The following is a 27,693-nucleotide window of genomic DNA, read 5'->3' as shown; positions in this document are numbered from 1 at the left end:
AGGATTTAAATTTCCAAAAATGCACTCGAATTATTTTTATCGCTGACAAAAATGTCTAAAATAATTTTAAAATGTGACAAAAATACCTAACATTAAATATGTATTCTCAAAAAATACTATAAAATTGAATTTTGATGTGATTTTTTGCAAGCATGATTAGAAAAATAAGATATTTTTATTTTTAAAATTTTGTGATTTTTCGCTAAATATATATTTTTTGTGATTTTTTGTCAACAATCAATAATACTTTTAAAAAATGAAAAAAAATATATTAAGATCAATTTTTTATCCGATTTTTATGTGTATTTTTTAAATAGTTATCTAAATATTTCTGTAAAATTTTGGATCAAATGCATAAATGGTTTGTTAAATACAAAAAATTATTTATTACTTACAAATAAAAATATTTTTTTAGATATTTTTGTTAAATTTTAAATTATTTAAAGATATTTTTATCAATAATAAAATTTAAATACATTTTTAATAGTTTATCTATTATTTTATTATAATTCACTTATTTCGATCGGATCAATTAAATTAGTGAATCAATAGTTAGAGTGTGTTTAGAAAATATTAAAGTGGAGAAAAAAATTTCTATTTCCGTTAAAAAAGTGAATTTTAATTTTATTTTAGATTTAAATTTATAATTTAAAACAATCAATTATTTAATTATATGAATGAAATAAATTTTGTATTTTTTATTATTTTATTATTGTAGTTTCTTTATTTATCTTTTTTTTATCTAAAGATAATTTTAACATTTTAATATTTAATAATAATGAAATTATAAATCAAATCTTTTTTTTTTCGGTTTGATTTAGTTTGATTATGAATATAAGAACTAAAATTCTCTTAAAAATTAAAAATTACATTTTTATTGGATTCCAAAGTAAAGAATATCTTTGTGAGAAGTGTATTATCAAGGTGTTCAAACTTCAAACACACCCTAAAGATCCCTGTCCAAAAAAAAAAAAAAAAATACACCCTAAGATATTAATATAGGATTTTTCTTCTGTGTTCTATTTCCAACTCTTTTGCATCCTTCTTCTTCTTGACATGGAGTGGCGATAAGTTTGGATTCATCGGAGATCTCGCTGTCGGGGAAAAGCAGCCATGGCCGAAGCTAAAACCCATAACAACTCCAACAAGCCCAGACCACGCGTACTCATCTACTTAGCCATCCAAATCATCACTCACAGCACCATCGTCAGGTAACTTCTCTCTTTCCCTCATTCAATTGTTGTGCCCACTAAACTCTCAAGCTTGATCTGAAATGGGGTTTCAATAAAGTTTCCAACTTTTCTGTTTGCAGTGTTATTTGCTTCATTGCTGGGATTGTTGCTCTTCTGCTCCTCCCTATTCTTGCCAAGAACACCTACATTTCCGAGAATGCCCTCATGCCAGGTTCTGCAAATTGCAGTATAATATATAGTATTAGTTATTAATATATTTGATTATGTGCTTTACTCCCTTCTCCAAATAACTGCCACTACTACTAGCTATTTTTAGTGGGCACTTAACCCTTTTTTTTTCAAATGATCAAAACTTGTGTGAACTTTTGCTGTGTTACCTATTTTGGCTGAAGCAGGTTCCGCAACCAACATGCTATCTAGCCATGATGTCGCTGAGGCAAACAAGTTGGTCAAGGACTTAACTGATTTGAAGCTTAGATCCAATGGATCACCCATGTAAGCTCATTTTTCTTCATGTCGCTAGTAGTTAGTGAATTTGTAAATTGTGCATGTTCTGCCAAACTTCACAGTCATTGGCTGTGAAAATTTAGACACCGGTGTTCCCACTTGCAAAAATGATATATTGAACTGATTTATCTGAGCTAAGTAGATTTGTGATAATGCGGAAAGAAAAAATTGCTAATTTTTGTTTTTGTCAACTTTTTGTTCATAAGCTCTTTCCCGTTCACAGAAATAAGATTTAGATTCAAGTTAGAACATTTTCATCTTCCAATTTTTTCAATGTTAAACTACCATTGCAATAGTTATCAAATATATTATGACATCTTTCATTTAGTTACAAATCAAAATTGCTGCAAAGCTGAAATATATTATTGTTATTATACACCATTGCCTATTAATTTACTATTTTATTTATTAAGTGTGTGTAATAGTAACAAATTTGAGATTAGTCAAGATAGTAAGTACTTTAACCTCTAACAAATCTTGAGTTCAACTCTTAAAATAGCAAAAACATATATAAGTTGAAGGTATTTTAGGGAAAAATAGTCGTACGCCAAAAATCTCCCAGTCCCATTATATACAGTAGATGATGACACCATGTATCACTGACTAGTCATTCAACTAAAGACAGTTTTTAAGAGACAGCTCCATGTTGAAGGTATTAAACTCTACTGCATAAGGGATATATTGGTTTGAAACCAATACTTGATGCACCATTCAGGAACATAATTCAGTCACTTTATAAAGATCAAAATTTCACATTGCCCTCCTTCATTGTCATTGGTCATGGTAGTTGCTTTAGTTTCACCTTCCCCTCACGCAATTTTGTAAGAAATAAATGAAATGTTTCACTCTGTTTTATGCAGTGAAAGCCGAAAACTTATTGCACAGTATATGTTAGGTTTGGATGCTGAAGTTACCTATCACAATTTCTATCCTCAGTTGAATCAGTTCCATCCATTACATTTCTTTACCAGTCCTGATTCCAGTATAATCTCGAAAAATATAAGCTGCGCATCAATTGGGATAAACACTGTTGGAATCATTAGAGCACCATGCGGGGATGGCAAGGAAGCTATTGTCTTAGTTACCCCTTACAACCCAAAGAAAGTAGTTTTGGGGGAGGCTTTGTCCTTGGGTGTTGCATACTCAGTGTTCTCATTGCTGTCACGGGTCACTTGGCTGGCAAAGGATATCATATGGCTTGTAGCTGATTCACAATATGGGGAATATTCTTCAGTTTCTGCGTGGCTGAGAGAATATCAGGCTCCACAATTCCATAGGGTTGTAGTTAATAGTGAAGCATGTAATGAGAGCAGCACTATTGAGGGAAAGTTATACAGTGGTTTTAGACGTGCTGGAACAATAGCTGCTGCCCTTGTAGTTAAAGTTGCAGAGGACGGTAACCATTTTGACGACAGTCTTAATATTTATGCTGAGGCTTCCAACGGGCAGATGCCAAACCTTGACCTAATCAATATCGTAAACTACCTAGCTGTACATAAACAACATTTGCGGATAAAAGTGAGCAAGATGTGGTCTCTACTTGGCTCCAAGTGGCTCAATACTTTAGGTGTTGTTTTGGAATGCATAGGACAATATGCTAGACGCCTAAATCCTCAGTGGAAATTTGGTATTCCTGCTAATGAATATGTGGAGGGCACTGCTACACTAGCAAGCTCAATGTATTACCAGGTGTTTTATTTTTTCCATTCAAGAGAATGTGTCTATTATCTTTACTCCATGTCACGTGGTAATAAATATTCTTTATATCTGCATTATTCCTTAGGGTTTGGGTGTTCCCACTGGTCCACATGGTGCCTTCCGTGATTATCAAGTTGATGCAATTACCGTGGAAATTTCACCAAAAGTTTCTCCTACTAAAATGAACAGGCATATTGACTTTATTTTCCGTGGTGGAAGGTACGTGTCATTCATATGCTATGTCGTTGACTCTATATGTAATATTATAATATTGGAATTGGAATTGGAATAAACAGTTGACCATTATTCTTAATGTTAACTCATTTCATATTCTTAATTATTTGGTGTTGTCCATCCTTAACTTCCGTTGTGTTTGCCATTTAATATCAGCAAATCATTATTATGAATTTCTCAAACGTGTTTTACAAACCATAAAAACTTAAAACTTTAGGTGGTTTCTTTGAAGGCTTAGTTTGGTGTCAATAATTAGAGTGAAATTATGTCTACTGGTACTAAGAAAGTTGAAGATTCTAAATTATTGGATAAAGAATATTCTTGAAATATTTCTCTTGGTGAATTCAATTGGGTGGTGACAATTGATATTGCATACATTTTGTTTCTTTTGCTGATGAGGGAGGCAAATCATTTAATAATTTATAAAATATCATCAGCCTTTTGCGTATGTACTTTGTATTAAAACATGTATTTGTGAGAAGATCTTTCTCCTTTTGTTTGAAGAACTGTAAGGAAAGTGTTTTGTACTTGTTGCAGGTTGATCGAAGGAGTTGTACGTTCCATAAACAACCTTCTGGAGAAGTTTCATCAGTCATTCTTTCTGTACCTCTTGACATCTCCTAGTAAGTTCGTGTCAGTTGGAGTTTACATGATTCCATTTGCATTACTTGGTGCACCCCTTCCAATAGTTGCAGCTTCGCTATATATTTTTTCCAGTAAAACCACTCCCCAAGCCCCAGTTGCCTCCGAAGTAGATTTCAGCCTCGAATCCTGGAAATGGATAAATTCTGCCAAGAAGGTTTTTGTCATTCATCTATGGGGTGTGGCTGTTTCGTTACTTCCATATTTCCTGTGTCGAATTCCCGGTCTCACCCCAACAAATAACTTAACAGTATGGGGTTCGTTTGCAGTTCTTAGCCTCGTAATTTTGTTCTCAATGTTGGGTTATCCAACTTCTGTAGCTGTTCCTTCAGAAGCCGAGAAAAGAGAATGGGCTAACTTAAAGTCAGTAACTTTATCAGCTACTTTCGTCGGTTTGTCTCTCATGTCGGTCATTAACTTTGCCACGGCAGAAATAGGGGCTTTACTTATCGTCCCGTTTTGTTTAATGGCTCGACCATTGATGCTGGATATTCAAGCTAGGAGCATGAGAACTTTGTTATTGGCCACATGCAATCTGGCTTTAGGGTTCATTGCATTTCCTCCTTGTGCATTTTTGTTACTGAAAAGTGCATTTGACTCTTCTGGTGGTTATAATATTAGTGACTATTGGAACTGGATGGAATCACTTTGGGCATGGAATAGTGCTACTTACCTTTACATTGGTATTGTTCACCTCCCATGTTGGGCACTCTGCATTCACATTTTATTTCATCCTTCTTGACATGTATTATTATAGGTTACTTGAACAAGTAATTAGTGCAAGAAATTTTTGTCTTAATGTTTCTTCTCCAATTAATTTAGCAACATCTCATGTTACTCTGGTTTATTTTGGCGTGCTGATGTGGCTTATAGATAGATAGAATTCATATTTTGTGCAATCTAATCACTAATTGGAGGAATGAAGTTTTAAAATTGATGTAATAGAAAGGTAGAAATTCAGGTGCAGTCGACTTTACGTGAAGTTGATATCTGAGAGCCGTTAGATGAAAATTTAGTCAAATCAGTCAAATCATCTAACGGCTTTCAGGTATCAATTTCACGTAAAGTTGAATTTACTTGAGTTTTCACCTACTAGAAATGTTCCGAATAAATTTGAAACAACTAAAAAACATTGACTACACAAAACCTGAGTTTTCTCTCTCTTAAAGTTATAGATGAGAAGAAATAGTAGTTACAATCACTTATTTGCGGACATAAACTCTGGCTCATCAATAAGTATTGGATTCTAAAAATTTTGATACTATGTCATTATTCTCAAAATGTTTGCAATGTGTTAATAATTTTTTCTAATTTCTTAAAAAAATTTTCAATGATATTTAAAGTACTCACTAATAAATTATATAGCATATAAACTTCTAGTTCTTAACAAAATGGAATGGATAATTGGAAAGATATTGTAACTTCAAGAATAAATTTTGCAATTTTTCTAAACGTATTTTTTCACAAGTGTCAATGTGAGCATCACATAAATGTTTTTAAGAATTTATATATTATTTATGTATTTGTTTATAAATTCAGTTGCATACATACTATGAATTGTTTATTTTTTATCTATAAATTTATCCGAAATTTAATAATTATGTATTTATAAATATTATAACATATTTTTTATATTTTAATATTTTCTTATTTACAATCTATTATCTACTTCTACTATATATAATAGAAATATAAGAGAAATTTAGCACACAATTTTTTTTTAATATTTTAAAATATATAATTCATAAGAAGAAAAAAGAGTAAGCCAGAAATGCAGAAACCCTAGCGTAGACAGAGTATTCCGATTCATCTCTTCTCTGTTTGTTCGCCAGCTGCAGGTCCGCCGCCATTGCCTGCGAGTCTCCGGCTCGCCGCCGCAGCCTCGTCTCTCGTTCTCTTAATCTGCTGCGAGTGCGCTGTTTTCTCCACTTGAGTGGAGCGTTTGCTGAAGTTGCGCGCGTTGTTGATGAAAGGTGTGTAGTGCAATTTTCAATTTACATCTCAATTTCATTACCAAATCACACCTATGTTAGTCTGATTTTCATTCCATAGTTTTATCATATTTGAATTCTTCATGCTGATTCCAAAATGGAGAACTTAATTCAGTTGCAGGTTTTTTATTCTTAATAGAGATCTCAGCTGAATGGCGGTGAGTGCATTTTTTTTTTATTTCTTCTTTTTGTAGATATTTGGCTCTGTTGGTATTTAATTTATTTATTGATGGTTGTGTCACTTCAGCAATTTGTTGCTTGTGGAGAACCACATTTGACATCGACTCACATTGCATTCATAAGATACTTGAACCGGACCATTGAGTCAATCAGGCGAGATATTGCGGACACATTTGCAGCCATTTTCGGCTCCGAATACAACCTTGCCCCCTCTGTAAGGTATTTTTAATGATCTCTCTGTTTCTGTTTGTGTGCCAGATCAATGAGCTTTTAAGGTAGACTTTCTTAATACTTTTAGTTTCATGCAAATTTACTTCCATGATCTGAAAGGTCCTTTTTTGCTAAATGGAAGTATAGAACAATTAATCACCTGGTTAGAAATCAATTTTGAAAAATATGTTGCCAAATTTTTGGGTTACATGAAAGTACAAGGTTTTTGTTTCTTTTTTTTTTTCTTTTTTTTTTGGGTATTTTTCCCTAATGTCTTATTTGTTGGGTTTGGCTTCCCTAGAAGGTGGATATTGGCTTTGATATTGAGTAAACTTCATATCTTAACACTGAATAAGTCATGTTCTGTAATGATATTCTGAATTCTGAGATGCATTGTCATACTAATACTATAATGTACTGTCAAATTTATTCGTATTGTAACACACATTGTGTAATGTATCTTACAAATATCCCCATCTACTTTGAACCTTTAAATATACAAAATAGAATATAAGATCGATTTTTATGTTAGATAATATTAAAGGTTAACAATGTCTCTCTCATCTACCATGATCTCTTTCAATTTGAAACTTAGATATTATTTGTCAAGTAATGTTGTTATGGTGCTTCTTGATATGGTGTAGCACTAGATGTGAAGATGATATTGCTTTATCGTCTACCAAATATCTAATATCAGCTATTGGGAAAAAGTGCCATCTAATTGCTCAGGATTGTTCCTCAAATGAGAAGAGCTTCCGTGACAAGAAGGGCCCAGATGCTGTTTTCAATGTATTGGATAATATTCTAAAGGACAGTTTAGAGCGACTAAAGATGATGAGGTTAGCTTTGTTGTCATCAAAATTTGAAGTATGTATAATAAATAAATAAATGAATATTATTTCTTTAAGCTAACAAAATTAACTCTAAAGAAGTTGTTCTAATACTAATTGTAGATATATCTAGGTTCCATTATGGCAATATGCTTCTCCTTTATGCCTTTATTTATAAAGGAAGTCTGTCGCAGAAGTTTGTGGAACAATATTCTTAAATAATCATTGGGATGCAATATGTGTTTTTATGCTTTGTGTCTTTTTATGTATATGTAGAAGAAAATGTGTGGAGTCCAAAACAAATGAACTTTTTGGGGATTTCATGAAATGTCCAGGGAAAATATATCTTTGGCCAAGATAGATCTTCAAGGATGCACATTTGTCTATAACTACACCGAACATGCAGCTACCATTAGGTCGTTGTGCTTGGAAGGGAAGTTGGGAGCTGCCATGTGGCTTCGGAGGAAAATGGTGCAGAAGGGTCTCATTCTTGACGTGTTTACCCACAACCATATAGTAAATGGGCTGTGTAGAACTGGTCTTGCAGAGGAGGCAGATTGGCTTATTAGAGAGATGTTAGAATTTGGTCCTCACCCCAACTCTGCTACTTATAATACTTTAATCAAGGCATATTGCATTGTTAATAGTGTAGATAAAGCTTTGTATCTGTTCTCCACCATGACCAATACTGGTATTCAGCCAAACAGAGTTACTTGTAACATACTCGTTCATGCGTTGTGCGAGAAGGGTCTTTTGAAGGAAGCTAAAAGGATGCTTGAAGAAATATTACATGATAATCACAATGATATTCCAAATTTAGTTACCTCTACTATATTTTTGGATTATTACTTTAAGAATGGTGCAATTATTCAGGCTCTTAGCCTTTGGAATGAGATGCTTCTGAAGTGCACTAATGTAGATGTGGTTGCTTATAATGTTCTTATCAATGGATTTTGCAAGAATCAGCAAACGAGCCTTGCATGTGGATATGCATGTGAGATGATTAAGAAAGGTTTACAACCTGATGGTTTTACCTATAATATTCTTATTCATGCTCTATGCAAGGAAGGCAAAACCGGTGAAGCTTGCTATATTCTTGGAGTCATGTCTAAAATGGGAGTTATGCCTGATCAAATTTCATATAAGATTATGATTCGTGGTCTTTGTTTTGTTGGAAACATTGCTAAAGCAAAAGAGTTGCTTTCGTACATGTTGAGCAACGCAATCATTACCAAGCCTTTAATGTGGAACATAATAATTGACTTTTACGGAAGATGTAGAGACCGTAGTAATGCATTTTTTACAAGGGATCAAATGCTAGCTTTTGGTGTCTGCCCCAATGTGTTTACGTATAATTCTTTAATTCTTGCAGAAGTCAAGTGTGGAAATTTCCATGATGCTTGTACTCTGAAGGAGGAGATGATTATTAAAGGTCTCTTTCCTGACATTGTTACTTATAATTTGTTGATAGGTACTGCTTGCAGTTTAGGGCGTCTTGGTTTAGCACTTGAATTGCATGATGAGATGGTGCGAAGGGGTTGCAAACCAGACATAATAACTTATACTGAACTTGTTAGGGGCTTTTGTATTAGGGGTGACCTAAAAGAGGCAGAAGAGCTTTGTGCTAAAATACTGAAATCAGGTTTATTGAATGATCATGTTCCAGTTCAGATTCTCTTCAGTACTTACTGCAAGAGGAAGCGACTGTTCGAGGCATTTAACTTGTATCAACAATGGTTGGTGAGTAAACGAGATAATTACCCTTTGTAAATGTTTGGCTTTAGGCATTGCAGTAAAATGTTCTGGAAATGAAAGCCGTGTTTGCTTGGAAGCGGTTCTTTATTTTTATGAAACGTAGGTTGGTGGTTCTCAAGTGGTGGCTCAACACTGCAGGTACATATTGATGCTCCTTATACATAATTGTTTGCATTCAGTGAAATAATTGAGTTTGTCTCTCATCCACAACAATTGATAGATGCTGCATGCATAAGCACATTTTGGGCTGAATATAATACTTTAGTTGTGGGTGTCACTTTTGCAAATCTGCATTTATAAATGTTTCTATTATGTGGAAAATAGACTATATAAGGGAGGTCAAGCAAAGTCATGGTAGAATACGATGGCGTCACTTGTTTCCCCACCTCTTCATTGCTGTTTTGCTAGAATGATCAAGCAGCTTTTTATTTATCCTATATGAACAAACACCATGAAGAATAATTGCCATTTCAAACTAATTGGCTTTCAGCTTTCTTGAAAAAGCTAGAGAGAGTAGGTTTTAAGAAAAATCAGTTTTCAGGTTTTGTCGATGTTGTAAAATTACTTCTAGAACTCAAAACAAACATACCCATAAAATCATTGACGAATTTGTACCTAATTGCTTAAACGTTTAGGAGGCATGGTACTGTAGTCTACATGCTATCATAAAAAGCACTATGGCTACATTTGGATTAGTGGTATGGTGGAGTGGAATGGAAGCCCATTAAATTTCCTTGAGCTCCCATTGTTTGCATTAACAAAATAATTATGGAATTGATGTTACTTAATTTAATAGATTCCATTCAATTCCATTAACACCTTCAATTGGAATGGAGAAACATAATTTCCCAGGAATGTTGGCTAAAATATGTATTAGAGGAGCTATGTAAAATTTTCATGGATTACACATTTTCCAGTGGAGGGACGCAAACCAAAAGGAATTTAGTGGCTTTATCACAGAAAATAGAAAATTTTTGGGATCCTGTATAATTGTATATACAAATTGCTTGTGTTTTTTTTTTTTTTTTTTTTTTCGTGCAATGACTTTGGTCTTTTAATACTATGCAGCACTCTTCTCAACTCCAGAAGATGTTCCCCAGACCAAAGTAAAAAAATCTCTGGGCTAATTATTATCTTACTCAGGTAGGATTTCGTTATTCTTTTATTAATCCCAACCTTGTTAAAATATTTAATCATGAAAATTATGGGGGAAATCTAGTTGGAATCTTAAGTTTTGTGCAATCTATATTTACTTAGAGGTTGCATCTTATCCCTATTCCCTAGTAATGTTGAAGCTGCATGCTTGGCACTAGTTACCTGTATGTGCATAGATAAAATGTTACCTGTATGTGCATAGATAAAATTTTTGAAGTCATGTGACATTTTATTTTGTTATTTTAATTAGGTTTTGCATTCAAATCATCATTTATTATTATTATTATTATTATTATTATTATTATTATTATTTTGAATTAGGATTTGCATTCATCTGAACTTTCTCCACAGGGTGTGTTGAGATATTTTCTTTCAAAAAAAAAAAGGATTTGCATTCGTTCTGTCACTCGATAGATATATGGATTTCAATGTGTTCTGTTAATTCTAACTGTCATTATCATTATATATTGTCAATCAGGAACAATTGTAAGAACTGCTGCTTCTCTACATGAAGGTTATCATAAGAAATGTCGCTAAACTATCATGGAACATTGCCAGGCTTTGCTCACCACTCGCCTTACTAAAAGCCTGAGAAACTGTAGACACTACTGCTGCTCTGCTTAATATTGAACGGCAGATATTACCTTCAACCCATGCCTGTTGGTGCTGGATTGGGGCTAGCCATTGTTATCTGTAAACATTGTGTGCTTGGAAAGAAGAGTGCTTTGAAAGCTGGCTTTGTGACTGAGGGATTAAGGTTAAGTTAAAGTGTTGAGAGGAATTGTATGTATTTTGGAACTTTGTCTAGGTATAGCCAATCCCCTAGACAAAAGATAAATGTTCTGTAAACTTGTAAACAACTGAACTGGAATTTATAAATTCTCTTCATTAAAATTGATACTAATGAGCTGTAATTCGAATAATATCTATCTTGATCCTAGTGATTAAAGAATGGATGTGCCTTGAATTCATTTCCAATCTTCTATACTAATACTAGACTCTTTAGGGCTACTAAGTATCTAAACCAAAAAGATAAACCTTCATCCTTCCATATAAGATATGATTGATCAAATTAACATAGAAACAGAGATGATTTCTACAAGATTTTGTCACATTGATAAAAGGCTAACAAAAGCCAATAGTGATTTGTTGAAGAATTTGTGAGAAATGGCAAATAGAATCACATATGTAGCCAAAGTATAGCAATTAAAAACTAATCTATTTATTAGTTGTTTAACTTGCTACTTCATGCGTTGGGGGAAGCATCTTATGATTCTACATAATTATCGTACAATAGTTCATAGCGAAACTCTAACTCTAACCCTTTTAGGAAGGTAAGGGAAAATCAAAAAGCGGAATTGAAAAAGAAGGGGAGATGACCAATGAGGACAACATTATTGAAAGGGGGCTGATGAGATGGAGACAGAAATTAACAACAACAAAGTCTTATCTCACTAAGTAATTCAATTACATAAATTAAACAATATCATTATATTTTGTCATAAATCATGTATCTCTTGAGTTTATTTATACTTCAACCACTTTTGATAAATTCTTTCAATATTTTCTTGAATATCCCTCTACCCATAGCCTAAGACAGAAATAGAAATTAGCACCCTTAAAATTGCTGGGCAATATTGGCTTTCCCACAAACTTTTGGTACTATTGCAAGTCATTCCCAAAACTGACGTTAAAAAAAAATCCTTTTAGACTCGGATAGAGACAATAATTTTTCTTCCTTTAATTTTTACCTTTTTTCAAAAATTATTTTTCATATGGAATATAGACATTGGTGTTTTTGCTCAATATTGGGGAAGGAGGTGCTTTGCCGCTTTGTGAATGTCAGGTTCAACACGCGAGGGGCGTGGTGACAGGGTCCGTCAGCGGCGTGGCAGTTCCCGGCAACACGCGGTGGGCATGGTGATGTGGCGAGCTAGCAGGCGTGGAAGCTCGCTGGCAACACGCGGTGGGCGTGGAAGCTCGCTGGCAACACGCGGTGGGCGTAGAAGCTCGCTGGCAACACGCGCTGGGCGTGTTGCCTGCGAATCAAGCAGGCGTTGCAGAGATTCCGCGCCTTCCCAAGGAGCTGCAGCAACACGGGGTTGGCGTGTTGGAGGCTGTCTGCATGCAGGGGACAGCTCCTCCACCCCGGTAAGCAGCGAACGCAGCTGAAGCTCTCTATAAATTGAGCCCCTCAATACCCATTTCATGCATTCTGTGTAGCGAGCTTTCTGTGTTAAAGAGGGAAGAAATGAAGTGAGGAAGAAAAAGAAGTGTTCAGTGTGTTGAAAAAAAAAAAAGAGTAAATATACATACAAAAAAAATTATTAGTTTGTATTTATTTAAAAAAAATAGTATGAAATTATACGGCACCCGAAGAACATATTATCAATTATTTGGATCATTCAATTTATGTAAGTTGATAAATTTTATTTTTTATGTATTTAAATTTTTTTAATTTTTTGTTATTGTTAGTATCATGTGAAAATATAGTATTGTTATTATTTTAGTATTATAATTTTTATGTTTGTATTTTATTAATATTTTCAAATAATATTTTTATTTATCTAATATAATCATATTTTATTTTATATAAATGTGAATATATACTCTTTTTTTTAAATGTTTTGTTATAATAGAATTATTTTTCTGTATATTTAATAAATAATTTAAATATTAATAAGTAAATAAATATTTTTATTTTTAAAAATAAATATGTGAATATTTATTAAATATTTTAATAAATAAATATTATAATAAACATATGAATATTTATAAAATATGTTATTATTAAATATTTTAAAAATAAATATTATTAAATATTTTATTTATTTTCAAAAATAAAAATTATTTATATTTATTTATTCTCAAAAATAAATATAAATATTTATTTATAATATTTAAATAAATAAATATTTTTTATTTATGATTAGAAATAACAATATTTATATTGATGTAAATTAGTATTATAAATATTTATTTGTATTAATTTTTATTTATTTAAACTAATATTTAGTGAATAAATATATTTTTGTTGAACCAATCTAACAGGATTCTAATGGTTCATAAACTAGATTCGTCGCGGACATGGAATTTGATGGTCAAAAATTACTTACGCTCAACGGGATTCTACCACGTTTTTAGGATGAGAATTTTATCCTTTATTAGCTGCTCTAGTGGAAAGGTAGAGACCAAAAACTCATACATTTGTATTGCCTGTGGGTGAGGTTACTGTGACACTAGAAGATGTCGCTCATATATTTGACCTACCCATTGATGAAGAGCCTATGAGCAACTGGACAAATAGTAGTAGCGACTTCCTACAGAGCCAGAGCATCGCGATATTCAATCGCGAACCGGTTGTCAGTAGTTCTTTAAAAATCTTATATAAAGTTGTGTTGGGTTCGCCGCATCAGAGACACAGAGCAATTGGGCACTGAGAAGTCTATCAAGAGATAAGTCATATTCCAGATTTTTTTTTGTTAGGTTCGACCCTATTCACGGATAAGTCGACCGCATATGCCCACACGAATACGGTCGACTTATCCGCATATGCCCAGATATTCGTGTGGGCATATGCGGTCGACTTATCCGTGAATAGGGTCGAACCCAACAAACAGAAAATCTGACATCTGATGTATCTCTTAATAGACTCCTTAGTGTCCAATGGCTCTGTGTCTCTGATGCGGCGAACCCAACCCAACTTTATATAAGATTTCAAAGAACTACTGATAAACGGCTCATGACCGAATATCGCGATGAAATCCTCTTATCATCCGAATCCTAGAAACGTGGTAGAATCCCGTTGAGCGTAAGTAATCCCCGATCCATCTCACAACTCGTACCAGAGACTTCTTATACACAGTACACATATGAAAAATAATTTCTGCATAAAAATTATTCTGACATATCCATTAGAAGAATTACTATTAAATGGAGAATTATAGCATACAGATCTCATAATGTACAGAGATAAAGATATTCTGTTTCAGCCGTTGGGATTGAGACACGCACGTGGGAAGTTGATGGCGCCTTTGTCAGATGCTGGACATTCATAAACGGCTTGTACGTTGGAGTAGCGGCTTTGTTTGCTGGGTTAAGAGCTCTCTCCGTAACATGATGGTAAAGGGTAACAGCACTACCTTAATGGGCCAACGAACGAGATGATAAGTAGGCTCCTCATGCTATGGCTATTGGCTAATGAGTGGTCTCTTGTTGGATTTTGGTAGTACGAGTTTGTTGGCGGCATAGAAGTGTATTTGTATGAATGTGAAATATTAGGAGTGTTAATATTTTGAAGGAAATGAGGAAATCTTAGACTTTTGGCCCCTTTATATACAAAAAGAATAGGATATCTAATTTTTTTCATTATATATTTATGGAGTCTTTTTTAAATGGGGTGTCTAAAATGAGAGTATGAGATGAATAATTTTTTGCACATTAAATATGTCATTTTTATATATTATTAGATTTTATAAAATAAAAATTAAATAGTTATAAAAAAATATTAAAAAACTTTAATTAATATAGAGCATATTACTACACAAATAATAACATTTCTACTTTTAGAATAAATTTAAATAAACAATACAAAACATATCAACTTATAAAAAATTATGAATTTTTTTGTTATTAAATTCAATAAATATGGAGTAACATTTTTTATGTTAAAAATAAATTCATATTAAGATTTTTTTTATTTCAATATATAAAATATAAAATAATTAAATTTTATCTATATTACTTGACATATGATAAATTATTTTAATTTAAGATAAAAAATATCCTAAATATTATTTTTTAAAATATTACATAAAATTATATAAATATTATTAAAATACATAATATTCAAAAGATTACATATATATATTATTAATTTTGTAAGAAAATAATAATTTATTAATATTTAATTTTTTGGTTGTTTTATTTATATTTTTAACAAAATAATAGAAACAGAAAATAAACAATAATATTGTTTCTTTAATATTTTTAAATAATATAACAACAACAACAAAGTATTTATCTCATTTGGTGGAGTCGACTACATAAATCAAATGATGACATTGAGCTTGTTACGAAGGTAACCTAAAATTGGCGGTTTAGGCTTAGAGAATTGGCCCAAGTGTTACTGGAGGGTGCTCTCTGACTTGTTGGCGTTCGGGAGCCGCCGTCCGAGTTGTATGTATGAAAGAATGGGGCTGGTACCTGCAAAGATACTCCGATGCCTAAGTCAGCAAGAGGCCAAGCAGGTTTAGAGAATATTGGAACTTAGAGATACCTGAGGGGTGTCAGTGTATTTATAGTGGTGATCTAATAACCACCGTTGGAGTAGTTCCACTTTTCAGGATGGATAACCGTCCCTTTATATTAGGGTAGTTGAGATATGGCTCATGAAAATGGGTTGAGAGATTTTAAGGGTAGTTACTTATTTGAATAAGTGTTATCTGTCAGCTATCCTTCGAGTCCGACTTCTTTGGGATGAAGTATGTGTTGAATCCGACCTCTTCTGAAGAGGTCGGTGGACGGCGAGGGCCAATCTTTAGATTGGGCCTTTTGGTGTGTTTGGACCTGGGTCATAGTGTTGGGCCAGGGTATGAACAGAGCTCTATCATGTATCATGTTTACAGAGAGACCATTTACATATAGATCTTGTTTGACCACCTCATGGATGATTTTCCTAGGTCTTTCTTTGTCTTTCACCCCTTGTTCATCTTTCATCTCATCCACCCTCCTGATTGGGTGCTCTGTCGGTCTTCTTCTCACATGTCCAAACAACCTGAGATGCGATTCTACCATCTTTTTCACAATAGGTGCTATTTCAACTCTCTCTTATCATCGTTCCTTATTCTATTCAATCGTGTATGACCACTCATCCATGGCCTCCATGAATACTTTCATACTCAATCACTTCTTTTTTAATATGGCCATTTAAATCTGCTCCTAAGAAAATCTTATCTCCCGAAGGTATATCTTGGACCAAACTCTCTAGATCCTCACAAAACCTTGTTTTGTGTTGCTTGTCTGAACCCACCTGCAGTGCATATGTGTTAATCACATGACAAGTACCTCCTTCCACCACAAATTTGACAGAGATGATCTGATCTCCCACTCTATTGACATCCACTACGTCCTTCTTCCACTACTTATCCATGATAATACTTACCTCATTCCTATTCTCCACCTTTCCAGTATACCAAAGTTTTAACCCCTAAAGTATTCAACTTCCTAGCTTTCGTACCGACCCATTTTGTTTCTTATAGGCAAATGATGTTAATCTTTTTCCTTGTCATGGTATCCACCATCTTCATAAATTTTTCTGTTAGAGTGCCTATGTTTCGTATCCTAAATCTCAACCTTCTGTCGTAAAGTAAGACGGGCTAATATTTTGAACCTACCTTAGTTGGCGAAGCAGACAGTGCGTCCCGTTTATGGTTAGTTTGTCGTTTCTTTCAAAGTCATTTTACTTCATTTACATACTTTATTGTATTGTTCTCTCCCTTCCCCTCCAGCCCCATTTGCCAATTTCTTTTCATCATGCAGGTGCAAAAACTACTTTTTAGTGTGTGTTTGGATTTACGTTAGGCAGACTGGAGTTTGAATGAAAGTGATTTTGTAGAATTAATTTTGGGTAGAAGTGAGTTTGTGCCAACATGATTTATGTTTGGCAATTTTTACTAAAATTGATTTTGATAAAATAAATATTGTCTTGAATAATATTAGTTAAAATCACTTCTAGATAAATAATAAATTAATTACTAAAAAAATATAATATTAAATTATAATATTATTTTTTTAAGTTTATTTAATCTTTTTTTTATATTTTTTAGTATTTTTTATATAATTTTTTATAGTACTCTATTTTAGTATATTATAATTTTTTATTATTGTAATAAAAATTAATATTTATTTATAAAATTAAAAAAATATATAAAAATTGATAACTTTTTAAGTAATTTTTATAGTAAAAATTAATATTTATTTATTAAATTAAAAATAATATATAAAATAACATAATTTAATATTTTTAAGTACTTTTTATAATCTTATTTTTATTATTATTTTAGGTTATAATTTTTTATAAGTTATATTTTTATTATTATTTATAATTAATTTTTCATTTTTAATAAGAACAATAATATATATTATAAAAAATTAAAATAGTAAACACTGTACAAAAATTAGAATAATTGTTTTAATATTCTCAGTATTTATTTAAAAAATTACGAAAAAACTAATAATAACTAGCAACAAACCTAAACGCGTATGTTGAGTAAACGCAGAAGTTATAATTTCTTACTTCTAGTAAACGAGTTTTTGGGATGCAGAATCACGTTTTACGTTCAGAGGAAAAAAAGCTGTCAAACATCAAAGAACAGCGTTCAAAGCATTAAAACGCACTTTTATCTTTTTTGACGTGTTTCACAAACACACCTTATGGTTGAGTTTTTTTTTAATTACTATTATTTAATGTTCATCAACGCGATTTATAAGAAATGCGTTTTTTTCTCAAAAATATTTTTGAATGAAAAAATTTACATTTTTTGAATAACTTTTATATTATCATTTAAAGACCCAATATTTATTGTCATGTAGATTCCACATTTGAGGCATAAACTGAGCCCCAAAAGCCAAAGCGCCCCAACGGAATCCATTTTTACAAAATCCCGTTATGCCACAACAACTTCTCAGGCTCTCAGCTCAGGCTCCCAGAGTCATTCGCAGCTAGTACAAATCTGATACTATACTCCCTTAACCATAGCACGTGTCACCACAAGATTAAATCTCTGTAAATCTTTACATATTTACATCTTTATAGTAGAGCGACCCTTAAATATAATGGATGTAATCATTGCAATGGAACTAATAAATAAATGTGCTTGGTATGTACCTGTTTTGAAAATTTTAAAATTTTACTCTCTAAAGTCTCTATAGAATACTTCACTTTTGTATTAGAAAAAATATAAAAATAAAATTCAACCAAGAAGGTCATAAGCTAAGGATGTATAGAAAAAGTCTGGCATATCCATTAGAAGAATTAATCTTCGAAATTTAAAACCAATGAAACTGCCACAAAAAGCCCACGTCTATGAACCCATTGCAAAGTAAGGAAGGATTTGCTTATACAACAATATTTCTCAATCAAGGCAAAATTATGTTTTGCTGTTTTGGATTCAGTATACAAAATTCTCTCAATTGATATTAAAGGAAACAATGAGTTACATAAGACGGCCAACATAGATAGCTCGCGGATATTGCTGTTGCAGCCGTGGCCATTGAACAAAGAGTTGATCGGCGATTCGCAACTTGTACAGAAGCAGTCCACTCAAGGAGAGCCTCCTCACTCTCGCAATACTCTCGACATAGAAAATTGATGACCATCTGATCCCAAGTACCTACGCAAATGGTTAAGCACAATTCAGTATCAGCTTAATAAATGTGTTTCCTGGACTGATTTTTATTTTGTACACCCATTAGATGTGTAAGATTCACATGAGACGGATTCTTCTAAACCCCATTTAATGGTGAATGACTGTGTGTTGGCTCCGCATAAAAAACAAAATGAGGTATACAAGATTTCATTCAGCTAAAATAGTCAAATAAATTGGATAAACGAAGTAAAAGAGATGAAAATATAACAATGAAGGGAATGAGAACCTTAAATACGAATGCAATTGCACAAATGGGAATGCAAGTTCCAGGTCCATTGCAAAGTATCTGAATAGTAACAATAGTTAATATATAAGAAGAGTGACAGAAATTATGGACAGAAGAAATTAAGGATAGACATAGTACAGTACCACTTCAGGTCTAATTTTAATCATCAGCCATAGGGCATGTACCATTGCAACTAAAGTAGTCCAAATTGAGGTTATATAAGATTGACCAACTTCCCTACTCCGATATATCTTCATGAACTTTCCAGCATTGGTTATCGGTGTTCCCTTCTGCAATAAAACAACAAATATTCCTGAGCAGAATCTATAAACCATTGACAATAAGCAGAAGTAAAATTAAGAGCACATCATCAAGCAGCTCTTCAGAAAGAAGTTAATGACACAATAGAGAAATAGTGATTTATCTTTTATGAGAATGTACTTTATGACAATAATTTCCACCAAGTTTGATACCACTCAATTAGACCCCCTGAAGTATAAACTGCTTGCAACAAATCACCTATGAATCATAGATATATACTCCTGGAAGAAATGCGAATGGAACACAGGTACATTTTACGATCATAAAGTCAAGTCTGAAGTCTAGTTATTCCCACCTCCAAATACACTTGGACTTCAACCAATATATTATCCTCAAAGAAAGTTTCACGTAATCTCTTTATTTTTCCTTATAATAATCATTGACAGAGACAAATATACAACATAAAACCTTAAACTACCATTATAGATTCATACAGAGTGCAACAAAGGTAAGGTGCACAAGTTCACAAACTATTAAATCTTATATTCCAAGATGCCACCAATCTCGTAAAGGACTCAAGACTTCATTCGACTAAAGGCACCCAACTACCATGTAGAGCCCCAAAAACACACAAAGCAGACTACTGTGTTCTTGGGAATAACTGTGGCAAAGTTCACTAATATATAAGGCACTTCTGGAGACAGACAAAAATAGTACCTCTGCTGCAAGGGAGTTCTCCAGCAACTCGGCCTTTTGCAAACTCATGTTATCAGTCGCAGCAGCTATATAGAATCTTGGGTAAAACCTATCTTTCTGTAATACTGCCAATAGATCAAGCATCTCGGCAGTATGACCTCCTACAGAAAAATAAAACCAAAACTTCATGATGCAATTGAGGTAAAAGTATCGTGATATATGGATGGAAAGGAAGGAAAATAAGCTCAAACCTGATCCCAAAATAATGAGGGTACTAACAGGTTTTTGAGCTCTTCTGCTCATAGGCCTGCTGCTACAATATATGACAAAAAGGACTCGAACCAAGATCAATGTGATAACAAAAATGACACTTGAAATGACGGCAGTTGAAGTAACCGCTGAGAAGCTGCAGCCATTGCCTTTGTCCATGAGAGGCAGATTGGAGATTTCAGTTAAAGGTACATTTACATTTTCCCTACAGAATTCCAGAAAAGAATCAACATACTAGAAACAATACTTCCATAGTATAACATACACAAAGAGAGATAACTACATTGTTACATACTACACATAACTATATATATGTGAAAGCTGGAAGAAGAAACACAAAGCCTAAAGGACTATATTTTACGCCAGCAAGCATTGGAGACTAATCAATAATGTTTAGTATTTTGTTTGTATAATCTCATAAGTAATGCTCTCTTGTTTGCCTAAAGCACGAAGAAAATTCAGAGGAGTTTGACATGCTTATGCTGCATTTGCTTCATCAAACAAATAGAAAAGGCACTTGTTACTACTAAGCCAAACATGAACAATACATGATTGATGACTACAGCTGCAAGTGAATCCAATGTCTAAATACACAACAAACAAATCAATCAAATAATAACCGCAAAACCATCTTTGTAACCACATAATCATAATTATTATTATAATAATAAACCTAAATCAATAATAATTAAGCATAAAACATTATTCTCACTTGATGATATCAGAATTAAAAGAAACAGGACCATTCCATCATCTAGCAGGTGAGTGAAATTCAACGGAATAATGATAGGTTTACCTGGTAAAAAGGATAGTAAAAAATCCATGAAAGATTCGATGGTGAACACCATTGATAGATCGATGCAGCCAGAGAAAGCTGAAGAGTTAGATCTGAGAGAAGAAAATCGCAGAAATGGTGAAGAAGAAGCAGAGGAGGGACAGGACAGCGCAGGAAGCGGCGAGAGAAGAAGCGGTGAACCGGAGATGCGCCGGCGGTGGCGGTGAACGCAAAAGCGACGGCGAACAGAAGCAGATGGCTAACGCGAATCGAACGCAGACGGAGTAGAGATCGCGTAAAAAATGAGATACGCAACGGTGGAAAATGAAAATTAAATTAGTGATATATTTTTAATTTAGTTTAATTTAGTAGTTTATATTTTAAAATGAGCTTAGAATAAATTATTTAAATGAGTCAAACTAGTCAAAATAAACTTGGAAGCATTTCCTCTTGGCGCAGAATCACTTCAATCAGTTCTTAAATCACGCTATCTTTGCTAGATTCTTCCGTTCCAATCTGCTTCATAGACGGTTACAATCAGAGTGATCCTTATGGTAACGAACTTCCTTCCCTTCCTTCTTGTTCTGAACGATGAACTGTGTGAAAAATGTTTATAGCGTTGTTTCTTTTTTTTTTTTTCAAGGGTTTTTGATCGGCGATGATGTCAGGAAATGAACCACTTGAGTGTTTCTTCAATTCGATTAGTGTTGTCAAAGTGAATATTAGGAAGGCCGCAATGGATCTTGAGTGTTGTTGGGTGAAGCAACTTTGCAAGTTTCAGATTTGTGATGCGAAGAAAAAGGGGTTCTCAATGAAGGTACATGTGAATGAAGGTGAAATTTGGAGTACAGGGTTGAAGGAGAAGGAGGTTGTTAATGGCTTAATACAAGCTCTGCCATTTTCTTTCAAATCAGGAGTAAAGAGATCTCAGAAAATGGACGGTGAAGATGAATTGTGTTCTTGCATGAAGCTCGCTGTTTTGCCTGAAGAGAAGCTAAATGGATCAAAGAGTCAGTTTGTTAGAACTACTTCGGAAAAGGGTGACTGGGAGACAGAAGGGAAACATGTTCCATTAAAGTGCATGATGGGTTTTATTGATCAGTTGTGTCAGTCTCTTCCACATTTGGATAAGGTAGTGCACGAAGATCGGATTGATTTCGGGCAAACATCCCCGCGGCGACCTTCTTCATCTCGATTTAGTTATAAGAAAGTAGTTGCAAAATGGCTCAGATTAGATGTCAATGATTTCATGAGGGATTTTAGATTTGCAAAGGTAGGTGGTGTTCCATCTAGTGTAGTTGGACTAAGCTGCAAATCAAGAAATGAAGATGGAGATGGTAGTGCAACCCTTGAAAACAAGGAAGCTGAAGGTATGGCATCTCTAATGGTGCAGAACCTAGAATCTCTTTGCTTGTGTTGTGCACTTGTGCTTTTAATGTTTAAATTGTGAAATGTAGTTACTAAGATATGCTTTGATACATGTATGGATATGTGTGTTCGCACTTTCGCATACGTTAGCAGAAGGATAGCAATATCATTGTGCCTAAACAGGTGGAAATAGTCTCTTTACCAAACATAATGAATGGCTAGTAGAGTTTAAAATGATGTAGGATTTGACTTATGAGTTTTGTGATACATACAAAATTATTGAGGTACCTCAAGATGTGTATGACAAACTTTTATTTATGTTGTTATCTGAAATGACCCTCATCTCATCATCTTACAGGAAAGAGGTTCTTTAAGGAGCTTGACAGAGATAGCAATGCCCATGCAACTTCAGAAGATCTGGTGTATGTTTGGTTTAGCTTTTAGAAAAACTACCTTAAAAATAATTAAGTTGCAAAAAGTTACTTTCAGAAGAATTAGTTTGTGTTTGGTTTGCATATGAGTATGTCAAAATTAAGTTTAAAAGAATGATTTTTGTTTGGATAGAGAAAAGGACAAATAAGTCTCGGATTGTTAATATTTTCCTTTTCCTGGCCAGGTTTGACATCTATATCACTGTTATTTCTGCTCTCTGAAAACCAGTATCTATTAGTTATATAAGGCCTTCTTCCATTTTAAACTTTTATCAAGTGGCCGTTTCACTCTATTTGGAGTTTAATGATTTTTTGCAGTCAATGTAACTCTGCAACAATGTTGGCGATAATAGAATAGAATTCTAGACTTGTAGTTAGTGTTGAGATATATTGTTACATTATTTCTCAGCTTCCATACTAATTCCGATTCATTAGAAAATATTCACTAGGTATCTGTGTAATGTAGCCCAATTTTACAGATTAATCATTAGAAAATACAGTCAATTTTCCCTCATATTTTCTTCAATTTGGTAGTTACTTCCCTTTTTGTCTCAGCTTGTAACTTGCAACTAATGTCCAGGATCCATCCTTCATAACTAACCCTTATCTTTTTCATACCCAGGAGTATTTCGTCCGAGACAGCAAGCATAGCTGCTGTTCCGTCACCTGATGAAATACCTGCTGGGAGTGTTCTACGGTCAGCCATAGCCGGTGGCCTTTCATGTGCTTTTTCTTGTGCACTAATGCATCCAGTTGATACAATCAAGGCAAGTTCTTTAACTTAATGAAATCTCTAGTTACCGTTGAAGTTGATATATTTGTCTGCTTACATATTATTAGATGTGATTGAGTGATTCCATAATCCTTTCAGAGTTTTAAATTTTGTAACAATTTTGTAAGGGAGGCCTTACTGTTTTCTTGTTTGGTGTTGTAGACCCAAGTACAGGCATCAACACTATCGCTCTTTGAAATCATTTCCATGGTTCCACAGATTGGAGCAAGGGGTTTATACAAGGGATCAATCCCTGCAATTCTTGGGCAGTTGTCAGGGTTGCTTTTTTAATCTCTCTCCTTTTTCTTCCCAGCTTCGTTTCTAATCAAAATAAGCAGAAAAGAGAGGAGGCAGCTCCTTCAATTATTTAAGTTAACAATGAAACTGTAATTTTTGTTTCTTGTCTCATGCATGCTTTTCATGCTACAGTCATGCCTTGCGAACTGGGATATTTGAAGCTAGCAAGTTGGTATTGCTACATGGTTCTCCTACAAAACTTCCTGAAATCCAGGTAATTAGTTCATAACTACATATATAACTTTGTATGTGATATATAATGTCAGATCATGGTTTTATTATCTTTCATTTTTCATTTACTTTGTGGTTTTCAGAAACGTCCCATCAAATCAATCTTTAAGTTTAATCTTGTAGCTTTCCTAGACAAACCCTTAATTAGTATATTAGCATTTATGTAGGTAAATTCTATATTATCATTATGTAGCACAATTTTGGGAACAGTTACGCGGATACCCAGTGAGGTGTTGAAGCAGCGGTTGCAGGCAGGACTTTATGACAGTTTGGGTGAGGCATTAGTTGGGACTTGGCGCCAAGATGGACTTGGGGGTTTCTTTCGGGGAACTGGAGCTACCCTTTGTCGCGAAGTTCCATTTTATGTTGCTGGCATGGGTCTATATGATGAATCTAAAAAGGTATGTTGTTTCCAAGCTTAATGCTCAAAATGGTCTTTGAATGATTACGTATAAGTTCAATTTGGTCTCTAAAAGATCCAATGTTTCAATTTGTTCCCTAAAAAATAGAACACAAGTCAAACTAGTCCTTCTGTTAGACGTTAGTATGTCACGTGACACGTTAAAAACATAACATGTGGCATGCTTTACCTGACACGTTACTCAACAGAAGTAAAGGAAGTTCCAACTTAACTCACATTTGTATCTTACAGGACTCAATTGATTCATGTTTCTTGGTGTCTCTTAAAGGACTTGAGACTTGAATTTATTCTTGGAAATTACGAAGGTTCTTGCACAATAAAATTGTTTGAAAATTAGCATAATTATTGAGGCAGATATTTCTTTCTATTAATTCCAGATTCTATTCAGCCACAATAAGATGAATAATTTTGTGTAAACATAAAGCCTATATAGAAGCTGGATAGTTTCCCCTTTTTTTCCACTTTTATTAGGTCAGGCTAACCGGTTTATTACGCCCTATAACTAAGAGCCTGGCTTGTATAGGTAACAGATATAGAACACTAAATAAGCGCAGAGAGAGTTGAATGAAAGCTTGGTTTATCCACTTGGATTGATGTCAATGACTGCATCAACCATGGAAAAACAGAAGAAATGATGGAAAAGATGCTCTGCTAAGATAGATTGCTCAGGTAGCCCAGTCCCTAGCCCTGGTGAAAGAAAAAAGACTCTAAATTCTATGCATATAGACTCTGCATTTTATGATAATTTGAGTGAATCTTCTTAACTTCCATACTCCATAGTATTTAATCCTTACACTTCATAACATTTTCCTATATAAGTCATGTTTGTTGTGGCATTTCTTAAGGCCGTTCAACGACTAATACAGCGGGAACTGGAGCCATGGGAGGCAGTTGTTGTTGGAGCTATAGCTGGTGGATTGGCTGGTGTCACCACAACGCCCTTTGACGTCATCAAAACTAGAATGATGACTACACAGGGTCAGTCTGTCTCAACTGCCGTAGTTGCCTTATCTATATTACGGCAGGAGGGACCTCTTGCCTTATATAAAGGTGCAGTTCCCAGGTTCTTTTGGATTGCTCCTTTGGGTGCCATAAACTTAGCAGGTTATGAGCTTGCAAGGAAGGCCCTAGACAGTCTATCCGGCAAACAGATGTCGCAGAAGAAGGCGACCGGATCGGAGTAATGTGTTATTCAAGCTCTCATATTTGGTGTTCATTGCTGCTCATATTTTGGCTCTCAATTTGCCAGCATCTCTGTGACTGTCCAAGATGCACATTTTGATTCATTGTTTTCTTGTATCTTGTTCTCATTCATTTGTAGCAGAATAGTTCAAAACTATTTCATAGGTACATTAATAATTAAATTGCCTTCTTTTCAGAGAGAGAGATAGAATAAAAAGGGCAGTTAATTCCTTGAGGTAATGAACAGATTTTGATTCCTGAATTTCTGTATCTCGGCTTTGCTGGTCTTATAGTACATTCATATGCTCAGAGCAACAATAAATTTTAGTTGGCCTGTGGCTCATTTGCCTAGTTTTCAAAACCATGCATTGTTTTTTTACTTTTTTTTATTTTTTACTATTAAGTATTAATCAATTGCTTTGACTCACTCTTAGCGGGGGTTTTAAGTTTTTGAGATTTTAACCACTTAGGTATATAGAGATTACAAAATCTCTGGGACATATGATGCATATAACATGGTAAAGATTTATATACAATTGTCTTTATATAAAATTGATATTTAAAAAATATTAAATAATTTAATAAATTTAACTAAATTACTATCTAATAATTCTTAACTATCAAACTTCACATAAAGATAATATAGCATGTGAGTCTTCATTGTATAACATACACTCAGTCACATCATATTTCTCTAAAATAACTTATAGCTATTAACTCTAATCAAATTTTAAGGATATTTAAAATCACATGAAAATTCACCAAAAAAATCACATGAAAATGTAATCAATTTGTATTGGTCGAATATATTCATCTGTCTAAATAAATATTAAAGAATTGAATCTCATCTTGTTTAGCCAATTTTAAATGAAATTTTGATCTGTAATAAATTAATCATCAGTAAAAAAAAAAAAAAGTATGTTGACACATATATTATTACAGTACATAAGATTATTGAAACTCGAAAAAACGAAAGGAAAATGCCACCCGATAGTAAAAAAGACACGTGTCATACGTATAGCAGTGGTGGCGTAGAAAGCGCTTGCATCTTCCACCACGTATAATGGCCAGAGCCACCGTAACCGCTTTATGATTCTCAATCAAAAACCAAACACATCCATCAATGATAACGCTTTCATTGCTCTTTCTTGTGCCACACTACTCATCATTTATTCAACCTCAAATTTCCATAACAATAATATCATGGGTGCAGAAACTTTTCTTGAAATCGTATTGGCCATTTTTATACCTCCTGTTGGTGTTTTTCTTCGTTATGGCTGCGGAGTAATTACTTCTCTTTTTCCCTCCTCTCTCATATATGATCCAAAATTCATCAACAGATTAATCTTAATTAGTGGCTTAATTATCTAATTTTCTTCTTGTTCCTTCATTTTTTTGTTTCAATATAATTTTTTTCTGTACTTGTTTTGGCAGGGTGATGAATTATAATGTTTAATTGTTCTTATGACTATTAATTTCGGTTGTTACAATTCAATTATAAGTTTTTTTTTCCTAATCTTATTTGTTTTCTTGGAAATATTATTGTAGGTTGAATTCTGGATAGATCTGGTGCTTACGTTACTTGGATACTTACCAGGGATTATATATGCCATTTATGTATTAGTTGTATGATATTAATAGTTAGATACTTCTTCATATGTATATTTCTTAATTAATTAATTTATTTCTTTTTCTTTTTCTCTCTCTTATAGTGCAGTGCTTCATTTTCTGTTCTTGTTCTCTCTAATGAAGTATATGGACTTGGTAGATACTTTTTGTGTGATTATTTATTTCTTTCCGAGTTAATTTAAGGTGCTGAGTGTAAAATTAAAGTTCTTTCAAAAAAATTTATTCATATTTAAAAGGATCACTCTTGTTTAATTATTGCGGAGTTTTTACAATTTTATCAAATTTTTAACTAGATTTTTATATTTTTTTA

The 27,693-nt window shown here is 33.4% G+C and overlaps 5 protein-coding genes across 9 annotated transcripts; 4 read left to right on the top strand and 1 right to left on the bottom strand.

The window, feature by feature from the left end:
* Positions 1 to 983: 983 nt before the first annotated feature.
* Positions 984 to 5,135, top strand: LOC130955049 (uncharacterized). The gene is made up of 6 exons (XM_057881824.1): positions 984 to 1,211; positions 1,313 to 1,404; positions 1,589 to 1,688; positions 2,561 to 3,389; positions 3,484 to 3,617; positions 4,170 to 5,135. The coding sequence occupies exons 1-6, from the start codon at positions 1,114 to 1,116 to the stop codon at positions 5,014 to 5,016; spliced, it is 2,100 nt and encodes a 699-aa protein (XP_057737807.1). The 5' UTR covers positions 984 to 1,113; the 3' UTR covers positions 5,017 to 5,135.
* An 801-nt stretch (positions 5,136 to 5,936) lies between these two features.
* LOC130955050 (pentatricopeptide repeat-containing protein At5g24830) lies at positions 5,937 to 11,419 on the top strand. Of its 3 annotated transcripts, none has more exons than XM_057881826.1 (7): positions 5,937 to 6,247; positions 6,387 to 6,423; positions 6,513 to 6,664; positions 7,300 to 7,494; positions 7,821 to 9,378; positions 10,309 to 10,383; positions 10,874 to 11,417. In XM_057881826.1, the coding sequence occupies exons 2-5, from the start codon at positions 6,418 to 6,420 to the stop codon at positions 9,253 to 9,255; spliced, it is 1,788 nt and encodes a 595-aa protein (XP_057737809.1). In that variant the 5' UTR covers positions 5,937 to 6,247; positions 6,387 to 6,417; the 3' UTR covers positions 9,256 to 9,378; positions 10,309 to 10,383; positions 10,874 to 11,417. The 3 variants fall into 3 exon arrangements, with proteins under 3 accessions (XP_057737809.1, XP_057737808.1, XP_057737810.1); XM_057881825.1 differs by having other exon boundaries at positions 5,938 to 6,247; positions 6,381 to 6,423; XM_057881827.1 differs by lacking the exons at positions 5,937 to 6,247; positions 6,387 to 6,423; positions 6,513 to 6,664 and having other exon boundaries at positions 7,762 to 9,378; positions 10,874 to 11,419.
* A 6,972-nt stretch (positions 11,420 to 18,391) lies between these two features.
* Positions 18,392 to 21,364, bottom strand: LOC130955150 (uncharacterized). Its single transcript, XM_057881952.1, has 6 exons — positions 21,074 to 21,364; positions 20,259 to 20,482; positions 20,029 to 20,168; positions 19,194 to 19,340; positions 19,051 to 19,110; positions 18,392 to 18,788 (listed from the first exon to the last, which is right to left on the bottom strand). Exons 2-6 carry the CDS (start codon positions 20,434 to 20,436, stop codon positions 18,612 to 18,614), a joined length of 702 nt encoding a protein of 233 aa, XP_057737935.1. The 5' UTR covers positions 20,437 to 20,482; positions 21,074 to 21,364; the 3' UTR covers positions 18,392 to 18,611.
* Positions 21,365 to 21,371: 7 nt separating this feature from the next.
* LOC130955148 (uncharacterized) lies at positions 21,372 to 26,115 on the top strand. Of its 3 annotated transcripts, XR_009076617.1 has the most exons (9): positions 21,372 to 21,606; positions 21,696 to 22,422; positions 22,779 to 22,842; positions 23,474 to 23,618; positions 23,786 to 23,901; positions 24,053 to 24,134; positions 24,319 to 24,552; positions 25,096 to 25,241; positions 25,418 to 25,652. XR_009076617.1 is itself a non-coding variant. In XM_057881950.1 (8 exons), exons 2-8 carry the CDS (start codon positions 21,711 to 21,713, stop codon positions 25,754 to 25,756), a joined length of 1,692 nt encoding a protein of 563 aa, XP_057737933.1. In that variant the 5' UTR covers positions 21,372 to 21,606; positions 21,696 to 21,710; the 3' UTR covers positions 25,757 to 26,115. The 3 variants fall into 3 exon arrangements, 2 of the variants coding, with proteins under 2 accessions (XP_057737933.1, XP_057737934.1); XM_057881950.1 differs by lacking the exon at positions 25,096 to 25,241 and having other exon boundaries at positions 25,418 to 26,115; XM_057881951.1 differs by having other exon boundaries at positions 25,096 to 25,658.
* Positions 26,116 to 26,766: 651 nt separating this feature from the next.
* Positions 26,767 to 27,386, top strand: LOC130957775 (salt stress-induced hydrophobic peptide ESI3-like). Its single transcript, XM_057884619.1, has 2 exons — positions 26,767 to 27,038; positions 27,303 to 27,386. Exons 1-2 carry the CDS (start codon positions 26,844 to 26,846, stop codon positions 27,384 to 27,386), a joined length of 279 nt encoding a protein of 92 aa, XP_057740602.1. The 5' UTR covers positions 26,767 to 26,843.
* Positions 27,387 to 27,693: the final 307 nt, after the last annotated feature.

Source organism: Arachis stenosperma, chromosome 10 (genome assembly GCF_014773155.1).
Source record: "Arachis stenosperma cultivar V10309 chromosome 10, arast.V10309.gnm1.PFL2, whole genome shotgun sequence".
NCBI classification, from domain to species: domain Eukaryota; kingdom Viridiplantae; phylum Streptophyta; class Magnoliopsida; order Fabales; family Fabaceae; genus Arachis; species Arachis stenosperma.
Note: the sequence above shows the minus strand (reverse complement) of the source record. Positions and strands in the feature narration are given on the sequence as shown.

Excerpts from the sequence above, each read along its gene's own strand:
- LOC130955148 (XM_057881950.1), top strand. The coding sequence starts at position 21,711 with ATGATGTCAGGAAATGAACCACTTGAGTGTTTCTTCAATTCGATTAGT. Across the intron at positions 23,902-24,052 it reads ATTCTTGGGCAGTTGTCAGG|TCATGCCTTGCGAACTGGGA; the intron begins GTTGCTTTTTTA and ends TTCATGCTACAG. Across the intron at positions 24,135-24,318 it reads CAAAACTTCCTGAAATCCAG|GTAAATTCTATATTATCATT; the intron begins GTAATTAGTTCA and ends GCATTTATGTAG.
- LOC130955150 (XM_057881952.1), bottom strand. The coding sequence starts at position 20,436 with ATGGACAAAGGCAATGGCTGCAGCTTCTCAGCGGTTACTTCAACTGCC. Across the intron at positions 19,341-20,028 it reads AGAACTCCCTTGCAGCAGAG|AAGGGAACACCGATAACCAA; the intron begins GTACTATTTTTG and ends GTTTTATTGCAG. Across the intron at positions 18,789-19,050 it reads CAATTGCATTCGTATTTAAG|GTACTTGGGATCAGATGGTC; the intron begins GTTCTCATTCCC and ends CCATTTGCGTAG.
- LOC130955050 (XM_057881826.1), top strand. Across the intron at positions 6,665-7,299 it reads AACCTTGCCCCCTCTGTAAG|CACTAGATGTGAAGATGATA; the intron begins GTATTTTTAATG and ends GATATGGTGTAG. Across the intron at positions 7,495-7,820 it reads GAGCGACTAAAGATGATGAG|GGAAAATATATCTTTGGCCA; the intron begins GTTAGCTTTGTT and ends TGAAATGTCCAG.
- LOC130955049 (XM_057881824.1), top strand. The coding sequence starts at position 1,114 with ATGGCCGAAGCTAAAACCCATAACAACTCCAACAAGCCCAGACCACGC. Across the intron at positions 1,689-2,560 it reads AGATCCAATGGATCACCCAT|TGAAAGCCGAAAACTTATTG; the intron begins GTAAGCTCATTT and ends TGTTTTATGCAG. Across the intron at positions 3,390-3,483 it reads CAAGCTCAATGTATTACCAG|GGTTTGGGTGTTCCCACTGG; the intron begins GTGTTTTATTTT and ends ATTATTCCTTAG.
- LOC130957775 (XM_057884619.1), top strand. The coding sequence starts at position 26,844 with ATGATTCTCAATCAAAAACCAAACACATCCATCAATGATAACGCTTTC. Across the intron at positions 27,039-27,302 it reads TTCTTCGTTATGGCTGCGGA|GTTGAATTCTGGATAGATCT; the intron begins GTAATTACTTCT and ends ATATTATTGTAG.